Source organism: Thalia democratica, chromosome 2 (genome assembly GCF_965202585.1).
Source record: "Thalia democratica chromosome 2, ktThaDemo2.hap1.1, whole genome shotgun sequence".
NCBI lineage: Eukaryota > Metazoa > Chordata > Thaliacea > Salpida > Salpidae > Thalia > Thalia democratica.
In genome coordinates, this window is record NC_139166.1 from 102307955 (window position 1) to 102324025 (window position 16071).

Here is a 16071-nt window from a genome sequence, read left to right on the forward strand (position 1 = left end):
TTTTATACAGCTTTATTTAGATAACTATACTCTTTCTTAATACAAATTGATAACAGGTTACAAATTAAACATATTGGTATATACTCCAGTTTTCAAGTATTTAAGTTTATGCAAGTTGGTACGACTAAAAGTCATTAAAAGACAAGATTATAGTCAGAAATATATAGGCAGCACGACTATGTTATTCTCAATGAATTGATATTGTTCTAATAGAAGAAACGTTTGTCGTTTTATTGGGGGTAAAAACTAGTAAAGATTGAAAATGTCTAATCGTACATAGAAACCTAAATTTTAAACAGTCCTTAAGTATTGTCAAGTTTGCACAATTAACAGCGTAAAGATTTTTTAATTTCATAACTACTTTATTTTAAATGTAGACATTGAAACCTGTTAATTTAAATCTAATTTAACATTAGACGATAATACGATACTACAAACAAAACTTAATTGAAGTTTTATTATTACTTAGCTATCATCTATTAAAACTCTTTTAAATAAAATTTACGTCGAAAATATATTTTAAAATGTTGTTGTATTTAAAGTGAGACTTAATTAAAACCTTAGGTTTTTAATTTAAATAAAAGTTATTGTTTAATAAAAAAAAGTAAATGCCAAACGAAGATTAGCAATAAAATTATTCTAAGTTATTAATAACAGCTAACAAAACAATTGCAAAAATTTTGTTTATTTTAGCTAAATAATTAAGTATATATTTTTTGCAGCTGTTATTATATGTAGTTTGTTTTTAATACCGGTTAAACCTTAATCAAACCAAAAATACCAAAAGTATTTGTATATATTTCAACCACTTGGTTTAATCAGGATTCCCAAGGTAGTCTAATTGGCCCCCTTAAGGACCATCTTTGCAAGCTAAGAGGCGATAAACTGCAAAAGGGGTAAATAAAACATAAGAGGTTACATAAGTCAATTTTACAAGAATTCCGACTTTAGCATTAAATTTTGTAAATTTCTCATTGAAGAGAAAATTATTTGCCACAATTAAAAGAAAATTTAAAACTGACACCATTATTTTTTTTGATTTTGTGAAGGATTGAGGTATTCACATTCTTATATTTAACTATAAAAGTACCATTTAACATGAAATATACACACTATATAAACTGGAAAATGGTTAGAATTTGCAAAGTGATCCAGATACAAATACTGCTACAAGCACCTTTATTTCATTAAGACGAACTTTAAAAAATCATCAAACGAGTGCAAAACTTTAACTTTGTCAGTTAACTATAATATAAATATACTTCTAGACTTCTTTCTATAAAAACAACTTTGTATTTTACTCTAGTGCAGGGGTCGGCAAACTGTGGCCCGCGGGCCAATTGCGGCCCTCGAAGGGTAAATCTGCGGCCCGCGAGCACGTTTTATTTTAGAATGGAATGCGGCCCGCAAAAGAAATTTTTGTGGCCCGCGAGCATGTTAATGTGGCCCGCTGAGCAACAATATGTTTTAAGTTAAATTTTTACTGGTAATTTGGTTTTGTTTTATTTCGTTTTAAGTTCATGTATAAAATTTTCAAATAATAAAAAAACTTTACTGTATTAGCTTAAAAATGTTAAAAAAAACAGATTAGCTTTCTAACAGGGTAGTTTCTCACTTTCATAATAGCTTTCTTCTTACAACAGCAAGTAATTATTTGAAAAAAGAGTTTAAAGAGTGCTTAGATTTAGTAAGTCAGTTATATAATAGCTATTTAATAAATAAACCAAATGCAAATGTTTTTGCACAAAAGTAATGCACAGTAATTAAATAAAATAGCATTTCTTTACAGTTTAGGTACTCATTTTAAATGTATTTTATACCGAAATTTCTTTAATAGATGTATTATTACTAAATATTATATTTAAGTGTACACAAATGCACTTAATATAACATAAAAATAAGAACAAAAGTTTATTTGATTTTGGTTTTAACACGTTTCGATTTTTTAGTAGTTTTTTTCACTAAAAATTAATTCCATTGCACACAAGTGTACAAAGATGCTCATATTTAAACCACTTTTTATTTACTGCTTATGTTAGATTAAGTTTAGTTTATGCATAAATGTCTAACATTATTGTATCTAATTGTAGTTTCTAAGTGTGTTCAGAAACAGTTAAGACAATATATATGACATAAATTAAAATAGTTTTTGTTATGTACACATTTTTATTTTTCAAACAATGTTTTTAGACAAATGAAGTAAGTTGTTATGCATTGCATACTAATATAAAAAATTGCTGTTTTTTGAATCTACCAGTTTAATACAAGATTGATTCAAGGATGGTAAATTTATTAAGTTTGTACATTGTGAATCAAATAAGTTCAAATTCAATTTTATAAATAACTAAACATTGCTACAAACTCAGACTATGACCATTTGAAGACTTAAAATCTCAGGCTAATTTAGTCTTTTTTTCAGTTATTTTCTTGAATTTCTTTTTGTATACGAAAATATCAGGCTAGTTTTTTGTCACTAAGGCTGACTTTTTTCTTAAAAGAGTGGCAAATTAAATTTATGATGTATGTTTTGGTCAATACACAGTGTTGGTTTGAATTATAATATATGTTAAATTTTAAATCTTGCAGCTGAACAATTTGAAATACTGTTTATACTACTGTATATAAGTGTGAATAATCAGTGTTGCCAAAAAGCTTAAGTCCCGGTAAATCTTGGAGTCTGAAAATTTATACTTAAATAATTTGAAAAAAGTTTGAATTTGAGAATTTTTGAAAAACCTTGAATTTCAAACAGTTTTTACATGTAAAGTAATAAAATTTTGATTTGAAACAAAAACTTACCATATAAATATTTTTATTAAAAACCACATTTAAAGTAGCTTAAGAGCATCTTTTTAAAATTGATATTATGTTTAAAAGATTTTTTTATTTTAGTTTAATATTTCACTGAATACAGTAGAAAAAAATTGTACTTTGACAAATTTTATATTGGTGCATTGCACCTTTATTTTGAAAATCTATTTATCTATTGCTGTGCTTTGCATTAGAACTTAACCTAGAAATTCTTCTAAAATTTCAAAATTAATAAAAACAACTCAAGTAAAAATTCTCAGACAATAATGTTTTATTAGTGCTCTCATCTTAACAGATTGATTAAATTCCTAATTTGATTTATGCTGATTTATAATCTTCAGGCATTTCTTAAACACGACTTTTGTTGTCAGTAAAGAAATAAACAAAAATCCTATACTACCGTCAACATAAATTCTTTAAGAAAATTAAAATTCTAAATGGTATCTTCTTTTCAGTAATTAGTTTTGCTACTTTATAACTTGCCTTAACTTTTTCTTCGATCAGTCTGTAGGTACTGAAGATAATCATGTGCTTTGTTGGAACTGACTTAAGCGATTTGCTTTTTTTTCGTTTCTTGCAATAACTCCTAAATAATGTTTTTCAATGCTTATAGCTCGTCTTATATTTCACATTTACTCTTTTTAAATGCAAGATTTTTATTGCAGATAAAGAATTGCTATAATTCTTAATAAAAAATTAGTTATTCTTCTTCATTAAAGGCTTAATAAGATTTTATACTTTTATTAAAAGTGTTTAATAAACCTTAATTGTCCATTGAAATTGACTTGTAGTACTTTTTTTTGATTTATATTTAATTTACTGTTAATTAACTTCGTTATTTCTTTATTTAGTAAATTTTTCTTTAAACAGGGTTGCTAAACAAGCAGGCTAGCTTAAAAGTTTGAAGAAAACAGACTAGATAAATCTGTTTAAGACATTTTTTTAAGACTCAGGTGTGTGTGAAACTTTTATTTTAAACACTTTGAATTCTCAGAATAGTTTTTACAACCGTAATGTAGTTTACTAATTGTATTTTTCTTTCTTGTCTTCTTACATATTGTGTACTTTTTTATAATGATGATATTTCAATTAAGTATTTAAGTTTGGTTAACACAAAGTTCTATGCTTTTTTAACTTTTAATTAACTTGGCTGGTTTGATATAACTTAGACAGTTTGCTGTTAAAGTTGCAACCACGTAAAATACTAATTGATTACTAATAAAGTATTTTATTATAGGATTTGAGAGTTAATCATGTTTAATTTTTTTTTTAGATTTTTACATAACAAATAAGTATTAGATTTATTTAGTCAATTAATTGATGAATTTTTAAAGATTGTAAACTATTTTAGACGCATTTTTTTTTAATAAATATTTTTAGAAACATGAAAAAAGGATTAATAGTACAAACAAGGCATAAAAGTGTCCTCTAAAATATTTTCAAGCTCGAATTTTTATACAGAGTTAAGTTATAAGTAAAATTACAAAATATTAAGTTTAACCTATTAGTCTTTAAGAAAGTACATAGTTCATTAAGATTTAAGTACATAAGTCAATGTATATTTTATTATATAAAGTATTTATAATTTAAATAGACATTTTCTGTATATCTAAAAGTAATTTGAAATATCAAAGTAAATAAAAGTAAATCTTTCTCTAGTACAGGGGTCGGCAGGCAGTTGGTACTCGCGGGCCAAATTTCAAGATTTCAAAGTCTTCGCGGGCCGCAGTTTTAGTTTTAGTGACATTTAAATAATATTATGCTTTTAGTCTTACTAGAGAAAGATTTACTTTTATTTACTTTGATATTTCAAATTACTTTTAGATATACAGAAAATGTCTATTTAAATTATAAATACTTTATATAATAAAATATACATTGACTTATGTACTTAAATCTTAATGAACTATGTACTTTCTTAAAGACTAATAGGTTAAACTTAATATTTTGTAATTTTACTTATAACTTAACTCTGTATAAAAATTCGAGCTTGAAAATATTTTAGAGGACACTTTTATGCCTTGTTTGTACTATTAATCCTTTTTTCATGTTTCTAAAAATATTTATTAAAAAAAAATGCGTCTAAAATAGTTTACAATCTTTAAAAATTCATCAATTAATTGACTAAATAAATCTAATACTTATTTGTTATGTAAAAATCTAAAAAAAAAATTAAACATGATTAACTCTCAAATCCTATAATAAAATACTTTATTAGTAATCAATTAGTATTTTACGTGGTTGCAACTTTAACAGCAAACTGTCTAAGTTATATCAAACCAGCCAAGTTAATTAAAAGTTAAAAAAGCATAGAACTTTGTGTTAATCAAACTTAAATACTTAATTGAAATATCATCATTATAAAAAAGTACACAATATGTAAGAAGACAAGAAAGAAAAATACAATTAGTAAACTACATTACGGTTGTAAAAACTATTCTGAGAATTCAAAGTGTTTAAAATAAAAGTTTCACACACACCTGAGTCTTAAAAAAATGTCTTAAACAGATTTATCTAGTCTGTTTTCTTCAAACTTTTAAGCTAGCCTGCTTGTTTAGCAACCCTGTTTAAAGAAAAATTTACTAAATAAAGAAATAACGAAGTTAATTAACAGTAAATTAAATATAAATCAAAAAAAAGTACTACAAGTCAATTTCAATGGACAATTAAGGTTTATTAAACACTTTTAATAAAAGTATAAAATCTTATTAAGCCTTTAATGAAGAAGAATAACTAATTTTTTATTAAGAATTATAGCAATTCTTTATCTGCAATAAAAATCTTGCATTTAAAAAGAGTAAATGTGAAATATAAGACGAGCTATAAGCATTGAAAAACATTATTTAGGAGTTATTGCAAGAAACGAAAAAAAAGCAAATCGCTTAAGTCAGTTCCAACAAAGCACATGATTATCTTCAGTACCTACAGACTGATCGAAGAAAAAGTTAAGGCAAGTTATAAAGTAGCAAAACTAATTACTGAAAAGAAGATACCATTTAGAATTTTAATTTTCTTAAAGAATTTATGTTGACGGTAGTATAGGATTTTTGTTTATTTCTTTACTGACAACAAAAGTCGTGTTTAAGAAATGCCTGAAGATTATAAATCAGCATAAATCAAATTAGGAATTTAATCAATCTGTTAAGATGAGAGCACTAATAAAACATTATTGTCTGAGAATTTTTACTTGAGTTGTTTTTATTAATTTTGAAATTTTAGAAGAATTTCTAGGTTAAGTTCTAATGCAAAGCACAGCAATAGATAAATAGATTTTCAAAATAAAGGTGCAATGCACCAATATAAAAATTGTCAAAGTACAATTTTTTTCTACTGTATTCAGTGAAATATTAAACTAAAATAAAAAAATCTTTTAAACATAATATCAATTTTAAAAAGATGCTCTTAAGCTACTTTAAATGTGGTTTTTAATAAAAATATTTATATGGTAAGTTTTTGTTTCAAATCAAAATTTTATTACTTTACATGTAAAAACTGTTTTAAATTCAAGGTTTTTCAAAAATTCTCAAATTCAAACTTTTTTCAAATTATTTAAGTATAAATTTTCAGACTCCAAGATTTACCGGGACTTAAGCTTTTTGGCAACACTGATTATTCACACTTATATACAGTAGTATAAACAGTATTTCAAATTGTATCAGCTGCAAGATTTAAAATTTAACATATATTATAATTCAAACCAACACTGTGTATTGACCAAAACATACATCATAAATTTAATTTGCCACTCTTTTAAGAAAAAAGTCAGCCTTAGTGACAAAAAACTAGCCTGATATTTTCGTATACAAAAAGAAATTCAAGAAAATAACTGAAAAAAAGACTAAATTAGCCTGAGATTTTAAGTCTTCAAATGGTCATAGTCTGAGTTTGTAGCAATGTTTAGTTATTTATAAAATTGAATTTGAACTTATTTGATTCACAATGTACAAACTTAATAAATTTACCATCCTTGAATCAATCTTGTATTAAACTGGTAGATTCAAAAAACAGCAATTTTTTATATTAGTATGCAATGCATAACAACTTACTTCATTTGTCTAAAAACATTGTTTGAAAAATAAAAATGTGTACATAACAAAAACTATTTTAATTTATGTCATATATATTGTCTTAACTGTTTCTGAACACACTTAGAAACTACAATTAGATACAATAATGTTAGACATTTATGCATAAACTAAACTTAATCTAACATAAGCAGTAAATAAAAAGTGGTTTAAATATGAGCATCTTTGTACACTTGTGTGCAATGGAATTAATTTTTAGTGAAAAAAACTACTAAAAAATCGAAACGTGTTAAAACCAAAATCAAATAAACTTTTGTTCTTATTTTTATGTTATATTAAGTGCATTTGTGTACACTTAAATATAATATTTAGTAATAATACATCTATTAAAGAAATTTCGGTATAAAATACATTTAAAATGAGTACCTAAACTGTAAAGAAATGCTATTTTATTTAATTACTGTGCATTACTTTTGTGCAAAAACATTTGCATTTGGTTTATTTATTAAATAGCTATTATATAACTGACTTACTAAATCTAAGCACTCTTTACACTCTTTTTTCAAATAATTACTTGCTGTTGTAAGAAGAAAGCTATTATGAAAGTGAGAAACTACCCTGTTAGAAAGCTAATCTGTTTTTTTTTAACATTTTTAAGCTAATACAGTAAAGTTTTTTTATTATTTAAAAATTTTATACATGAACTTAAAACGAAATAAAACAAAACCAAATTACCAGTAAAAATTTAACTTAAAACATATTGTTGCTCAGCGGGCCACATTAACATGCTCGCGGGCCACAAAAATTTCTTTTGCGGGCCGCATTCCATTCTAAAATAAAACGTGCTCGCGGGCCGCAGATTTACCCTTCGAGGGCCGCAATTGGCCCGCGGGCCGCAGTTTGCCGACCCCTGCTCTAGTAAGACTAAAAGCAAAATATTATTTAAATGTCACTAAAACTAAAACTGCGGCCCGCGAAGACTTAGAAAACTTGAAATTTGGCCCGCGAGTACCAACTGCCTGCCGACCCCTGCTCTAGTGACTCAAATTTTTCTGATAGAATTTTAGACAAAATAAAACTTTTCCCAGAAAAATAAATAAAATTTAATTTTATTGTTTGCTTGTACTTTTTAAAGTTATTCACACACAGTTTGATAAACGAAATTTTTTTCTTTTAACCAATTATGTGAACAATTAAATTAACAAACATCTAGTCTGATAAACAAAAATCTTCATTTTAACAATTAAAGTAATAAAATTTTATGAAATAAAGAAAATTATTAACTTACTTAAGATTAAAACAAAACTACTGTTGTATTTATACTTGTAATCAAATGATGTGCAGTGATACTTAATTATTCACCTAACTAGCGTAAAACTAGGCATTGATTTAATTTGTAAAAATAATTTACTTAATATTTATTATTGAAAAGTATGTGTTTTGTGCTGCAGACTGCAGAATTCTCAGAAAATTCGCAGGTTAAATCCCTAAGTTGAGAAAAACTGATATCTACGTAGCTAGCCAAGCACCATTATTTTCAATATTGTTTACGTGACAACTTTGTTTAATTATGTTTTGTTCTTAAAACAAAAACATATTTTCTTACTCTCTAAAAAATTAGTTTAAACATATTAAGTTCTACGTTTTAAATAAGACTTATGTTCTGGCAAAACAAAAGTTAGTTAATATATTTTTTTAAGTTTATAGTTAAGCTGAAAATAGTTAACATAATCCATATTTAAATAAGGTTCATGCAATCAAGTCATACATACTATCACTTGAAAATTAAATTAGTGTTACAGCAAAAAAATTTCATTTGTTTTATTAACTTAAGGACTACTTTATATTTTGTCTTAAAAACTGACATTTAAAAGTTTTAATTTTGTAGTTCTTATGAAATACCAACAACTAAAAAATGTTCTAATTTACATTTTTTTGCACAAAAATTAAAAGACATAAAGATAAAAAAAATAATTTTAGATTTTATAAGAAAAGTTTGTACTATTTACTTCGAATGTTTTTTTCAAAAAACTATAACTACTACTATAATAATCTAAATAGATAATAAACCAATTTTTATTAAGTTATACTATTAAACATAAAATCATTTTCTTGTTATAAAAATAATTACCTGAAATCATATTACTAGTTTCAGTGTTTCATATTAATTAAAATAAAATAACAGTTTTAAACAAAATAAACTTCAATGTAAGATAATACAATAAATAGTACAATAGACTATATTTTTCAATTTAAATTTCGTTATTTTGTAATAATTAAATATAATTAAGAAAAAACTTTAATAAGATGTCTGTAAAACACAACTTGATAATAACCTAGTATTAAGAAACTATAAACTCTTATTATTAAAATTAATTTTAAAACTGATATAAACACAACCACATACAACAAATATTTTTCTTGACTTGAAAAAAACTTTGTAAAGTTCTTCAGAACTTAAAAAATTAAAGCAAAAATAAGAATTATACTTACACAGTATTTTAAAATTGTCAGATATTGGGTTTCGTCTTGAAAAAAAACTAGGCTTTTATAATTTTCAAGAATTAAATTTATTTTTTTAAGTCTTTAAGTTGTTTTTTGTAATTATGTAAATTTTGTTAACATTTATGTGAAAGTAAACGTCTTACTATTAAACTATATATAAAAAACTTTAATCAACTTATAAGTTTTAAATCTATTAACTGAGCAGTTTAAATTATTTTTAGTTTCAACTAAATATAAATAAAAATAAAATTTACTTTAGAAATTTGATAAGTTTGATTACGATGTTTATAATATATTCTACTTTTTGTTTGACTTACTTATATAGTAGTTGTATACTAATCTACTAACATTATAATTTTTATTATACGTTATATAAAAGTGATATATATTTTAAACTTTTATAACTAACAATTTTCAGTATTAAAAACATTGAGATGTTTTGATGTTAAGAAGTATATTTTTAGTATGTTATTTTAATTTGTTCACTTGTTAATTCTTAAATGACTGTAGCGTAACAAAAATTAAAACTTAGACTAAAACTAAAAAAGTATTATTGCTTCAAATTTCGAATGTCTACAGTTAAATAGTTTTACATTATTTTGCAAAATTTCATCATTGAGATTGAAATTTTTTATTTATATCTTTATGCAGTAAATAATTAGCTACCTATAATTATTTTAGAGCTAAATTAGATTATTTATTAGATACACCTTATGTAGATTAATAAATTCATAACTAACTAAGGAATTGTTTAGTAGAGTCATTTAGGGGAAATATTATGCTGTACTAGATATTTATTTTGTACATAACAGAATACTATACAATTACTATTTTAGTTAAGCATATGGCAATTGTAAGGTTATAGCTTTTTAGAACTACATTTTATAACTTATAAGCAACCTTAATCACAAAAGTTTTCAAAACTTGACAAAACACTTTACGAGTATAAAAACATAATAGTAATAGCACTTTGTTTAATTAGCATATAGTGTTAGTAATGTTAGTGTGTGTGTTAGTACTCTATGAGACTTATCATTAATATTAAAACTAAATTTTTGATATTCTTATACAGATTACTTTTCTAATCTAAGTTTACATGTAATGTGGACTTTAATTAGAAAAAGCGTTTTGAATTTAAAATTAAAAAAGTTCATCCATTAGAAAATATGATATGAAAATTTTAATAAAATATTATATTCTAAACAAGTTATTTTCATTTATCTTTTTTAGTTCATTCTATTTTTTTCTAAACTATAAGAGTAAACTTGGTTAAGCCAGTACTTACTTTTATTCCGTACTTACTTTTAAACTAAAATATTAAACATGCAAATTTTATATAAGACTATTAATTTTGTACTATTTAACACTCATAAAATAAAATCTTCTATTTATTTTGGTTTTAATCTGTAGACTGTTTCAATAATTTTTTTGTCAAATTTTGTTTATATTTATACTTGAGAAATATATATATATATTTATAAAATAAGGTTAATGTTCAAACTTAAACACCTTCTACTGAGCCCACTTGAAGGGCTTTTAAATAACTTATTGAAATGGCGTTTTAAAAAATTCTGGTACATATGTTTAATAAAGCTTTAATTTTTCATAAAGCTTTAATCATCAGCCAGTTAAATTCAAAACAAATTATATTTATTTATAATATTTATATATATATACATACATTAAATAAATTATTTAACGGTACAATCACTAAGGTACTTATTTTTGAAGCGACTTTTGAGTTTCTTAAATAATATAAAAAGTACCTTGTGCAAACTTTTAGATGATTTAAAGAATTTTTCAAGGCAACAAACGATTTTATAAAACAAAATCCCATTGCAAGCTGCATGGGACCAAAAATATTCGACTTTGGAATTTTAAACTAAAAATTTTACATGTAGCAAGATATTACAAAAATACATTTTGTACATTTTAAGACGATTTATAACAAGTTTTACTTAGACAATTCTTCATTTACTAAAATTTTATACTTCCATTCTTTATATTAAAAAAAAAGAAATACCACTTTAAAACTTTCTTAAAACACTTTTAAATTGTGCCCAATTTATATACATTTTTTGATTATAACACACATTTACTGAACACTGAACGAAAATTACTAATGTAAAGTCTGAGTGTACTCAATCTTTACTTTTTATTTTCTATTGCTCCAAGTTAAAACAGTATTTTTAATACTCATTTTTAAAGTTTTAACGAAAAAGTATTTTATTTCCTAAATTTAAGTTAAATTTTTAGTTTAATATAAAACTTTCAAATATCTTTAAAATAATATTTAAAGACTTAAAAAGTTAATTTGTTATAACAATATATACTATCGAATTTAATATATCTCGAAAGGGTTATTAATAAATCTAAAAGAAGCATTGTCTTAATTCTATTCTGCATTGTTCTAAGCTTTTGTTGTAAATTTGAAATATTGCGAAGCTTTTTTTATCTTTAGTTATTGAATAGCCAGTTATGAAACAAAATCACTTACGTAACAAACAACATATCTTATGATTATCTACCTTTGAGTAATCAGCACTGCTTATCCTTAGGAATTTCTCGTTTAGTCAATCATTTTTTGACATCAAAAGCTTTTTTGTTTCTTTACAAAAATATGGTCCAGCACATAAGTCGCCTGTTAAGTTACTTCTTAAACTTTTACAACCTACATTTCTGTTCGGTTGCAGCTGGAATGACTGAAAGATTTATATCGCCTTCAGCGCTATTAAAACTACACGACAATGTTACGTTTTATAAAAATTTACATGTGCTACAAAATATTTAAAAATATTTATTTTACAATTGATAATATAAAATTCTAATGTTTTAATTAGTTTAAGTTAATAGAAAGTAGAAACAATCTCTTCAAACATTTTACTTCTTTTCTAGTTATTATTGGTTCTGATAACTTCATGTTACTAGGGATTTAGTGGCTAAATTTGATTTTCACAATTGCGCTCAGGTCGCAAGTTTATAAAAACGACCATTAAGGTTTAATCATTCATTTCAATACGAAAATATAGTTCTTAATGTTTTTATTTAGATCAGAAAACTTTAAAAGTCCTTGATTATTCAAGCTTTTTTAAATGATAATATAGACAAAAGTTTATAGTTTCACTTAAAACTTATATGCAAAAATTATCGAAAGAGAACAGTATGAAATCATAAAAAAACAATACTCTTTTATACATAATAAAGTTTTAATGAAAACTTTTAATGACGTGTCAGTCTAATAATACTAACTTTGAGTCAATCACTATTTTTAAAAAGAACATGTCTTAGCGAAAAGTTCTTTGCACTTTTCTACTTAGTTTGAACTGGTATAATCCGGTGTACATGTTATTCTACATACTATGAAAAATGTTGCAAACTGGTAAAAGTCTGTAAAATTTAATTTACTAATAATATTTTTTAATAAAAGTTTAAGTTTGATAAAAAGTTTTAATAACATAAAATAACTAATCGTCTTTAAATCACGCAACTAAAAACAATCTCAAGTATAGTAATAGTAGTTTATTATAAGTTGATCTACATGAAAGACTTTGGATAGTCATTAGCAAAACTTTATTCATTTATAACAGAACACTAATAAAAATTACTTTTACTATTTTTTTAAATAGTTTTAAAGCCTACTCACGACTTTGTCTTTTATAGTATTAAGTATTTATCTAATTAAGTATTTTTAATTTCTAAACCTGTTTTGTTTCATGAACTAATATGTATAATAGTTTATAGTTTCTAGTAAACAACATTTTAAATTTTTTATTTAGTTACTTTAAGCTACAACTTAGGTATAAAATTTATTTTTGTTATTTTGTTACATAGAAGCAAGTATTTTTTTGTTTTTGCGAAAACAAACGCAGATCAAAAAATTAATGACGTCGTATGCTTTAAAAGGAAATGCTATCTTTAAGTAAAATTATAATAAACATTAAGTTTATCTTTTTCTTAGGTTCTCTAACTTTTACAGACTAAACCGACTGGTTTTCAATTTATTTTTGAATCGTTTTTACTCTTATTAAAAAATTTTAACAAATCAGTTGTATTTTTTAACTGAAATAGGCGTTAAAATTGTCTATTATATTGTGAAACCTTTTTATACAAGTAGTATATTATTTATAAATTCTAAAATTTCTCGCAGCAACCTTTAGGTATGATTTCACACTGTTGTATTATAAACTTGAAGTAAAACATTCTTTGAAAATATTTAATAAATTAAATAAATTAGTAAAAAGAACAAAAGAACATTTATTAAGTTAGATTAAAAAATAACCCGAACTTTATCTTAAAAAGAATCTTTTTTTTTAATTGTAAATGTCTGTTATGTTGGTAATTTTTATGAGGTCATCGTAGTTTTAAAACTTGTTTAATAATAAAATAAACAAATTATTTTTTTTTTCATAACCTTGAGTGGATATAAATTAATAATATTAAATATTTTTAGTAACTTGATTATAAAATATTTTTTCTTTATAAACACTAGAATAAAATTTTATTAAGAAATCGAAAATTGTTAAATAAGGTCTTTAATATCCAGTATTGTGTTATATATAACTTTAATTGTACCTGTATATAAGTTTTATTAAATCAACGATTTTCTATCTTTTAATTAAAGTAATAAATTTTATTTAATGAATAACCTTTGTTTAGACTAGTGATGTATCGGACCTAGATCCGGACTTTTTTTTTTTCAAATTCTAAAATTCCCAAAAATTTTCAAACTAGCAGGGTTGCCACTGTTTAAGTCAATAAAACTAGCTAGAGCAGTGCTTCTGAACCTTTTTTTAGTGGCGGAACCCTTTTCCAAAGTTCAACTTTTCCGCGGAACCCCTAATTTAATTTTACATAAAATGTTTAATATAATATTTCCTGCAAAAAACAAAAGAATTTCAGTGAAAAACGAAATTTTTTGCAAAACTATATCATTGTTAGAAATCATACCAATTGTAATAGTATTAAGTCGAGTCAAACTCAAAGTGCGCCAGAGGCAATATGTTTTTTATGATTCTATAATAAATAAACTAAAACAAACATGATTAATCTCAACGTCATAAAAATATTTCCTTGCATAATAAAAACAAAATGAGAGCTACAAACAATAACGAAATGAACATGAACCTAATCGAATTCACAGATTACTTTAAAAAACGGGTAAGATGCCTAAAGAAAAATAAATAAAAAACATTTAGTGCGAAACTTGAACTTGTCTCTTAGCAACAAGCATGTCAATGCGCGGCTGGATTTTGGATAAACTGTGACGGAGACAGGCAGATAAGGTAGGAGTCAGCATACAGTCCCTTTGCTTCGTTTTAATCTTTGTTACATGCGAAAAGCTGGACTCGCAAAGATAAGTGGTGGTGAATGGTAAAGAAATTTTACTGCACGCTTTGCTAAGACGGGGTACTCTGAAATTGCACATATCCAAAAACCTAAAATCTCCTTTCCTTTGAAACTCAATTTTAAATTACTATCTTAAGATAGTTGCAGCAATCCTTTTTCTGTATCTGTAGGAAGATTCACTTCTTCTGAAGCAATATCACACATAAAAGGAATCAAAATCCATAAATTTCCGATGCAAACATCTTCAGGAAAATATTGTTTAAATTTTATAGACAAAAGATCAAGGTGGTTGTATATTTCGTCAGAGAAGTTGAATTCTATGCATTTTTCATGGGCCTCATCAAACCGGTGAAACATCGCAAAACTACCATTGCCAACCTTTTTCATCCAAAAGTTAATTCCATTTTTAAATGCCTCAATCTTGTCTGTCATGACAAAAATGGAATTTTGCTTCCCTTGCATGCTTAAGTTCAAAGCGTTCAATTCTTCGATAATATCGGTGAGATAAGCTAGTCTGGCCAAAAAAACATCATCTTCAAATAACTTCACTAATTCTGAGCCTTCATCTTTAAGAAAGGTGAACACCTGCTTCTTTAATCCAACGACACGAACCAGTGTCCGCCCCTTCGACAGCCAGCAAACTTCGTTGTGATAAAGAAGTTGCAGATGGTCAGCATCCAAACTTTCACAAAGTTCTTTGAATCATCTGGCCTTTGTGTCACTTTTCTTTATAAAATTAACAGTTTTAATCGACGCTGAGAGAACTTCTTGTAAACAAGAAGGAAGATGTTTTGTTGCCAAATTTTCTCAATGTAAAAAACAATGTATCCATTTAGCTTCAACTGCTTTATCCTTCATTTTCCTCACTACACCATTTTTGGACCCAGTCATAGACGCTGCACCGTCAGTGCAAATGCCGACACATTTATTCAACTCTAAACCCTTGCTGATGAAATAATTTTCGACACATTTCATTACTTCAACAGAAGTTGTTTTTGTGGGTAATTCTCCACAAAATAATATATCTTCGTTGAATCCTTCCTGCCAACAATATCTAACAAAAACGAGTAACAAGGCTTTGCCGCTTACGTCAGTAGACTCGTCTAGTTGCTCAGCATAAAATAGGTTTATGACAACTTTTATGTGTTCCATTTTTTTGAAGTTTTATGATTTATGTTTTTTTTTTCTTTCAAATTTATTTCTTAAATTTTGAAAGGCTTTGCGGAACCCCTGAGAGGCGTCGCGGAACCCTAGGGTTCCGCGGAACCCCATTTCAGAAGCACTGAGCTAGAGTGTGTATAAACAAGTCTGAGTCAAAATGAGGTTTTTAAAAACTGAAAAAAATACTTTAATCTAGTAATCAGTAGAACAGCTAGCAAAGGTT

General features: G+C 25.3%; 1 protein-coding gene across 1 annotated transcript in view; it reads right to left on the minus strand.

Annotated features, from left to right (window-relative positions):
* The window catches only part of LOC145829153 (protein FAM200A-like), a 38259-nt gene extending 22420 nt beyond the window's left edge, over nt 1-15839 (minus strand). Inside the window, exons 1-2 of the mRNA XM_082936880.1 lie at nt 15509-15839; nt 15056-15328 (exon numbers count right to left, since the gene is read on the minus strand). Of these exons, the coding sequence (XP_082793006.1) occupies nt 15056-15328; nt 15509-15839 (604 nt within the window). The remainder of the gene's footprint in view (nt 1-15055; nt 15329-15508) is intronic.
* Between the last annotated feature and the right edge of the window lie 232 nt (nt 15840-16071).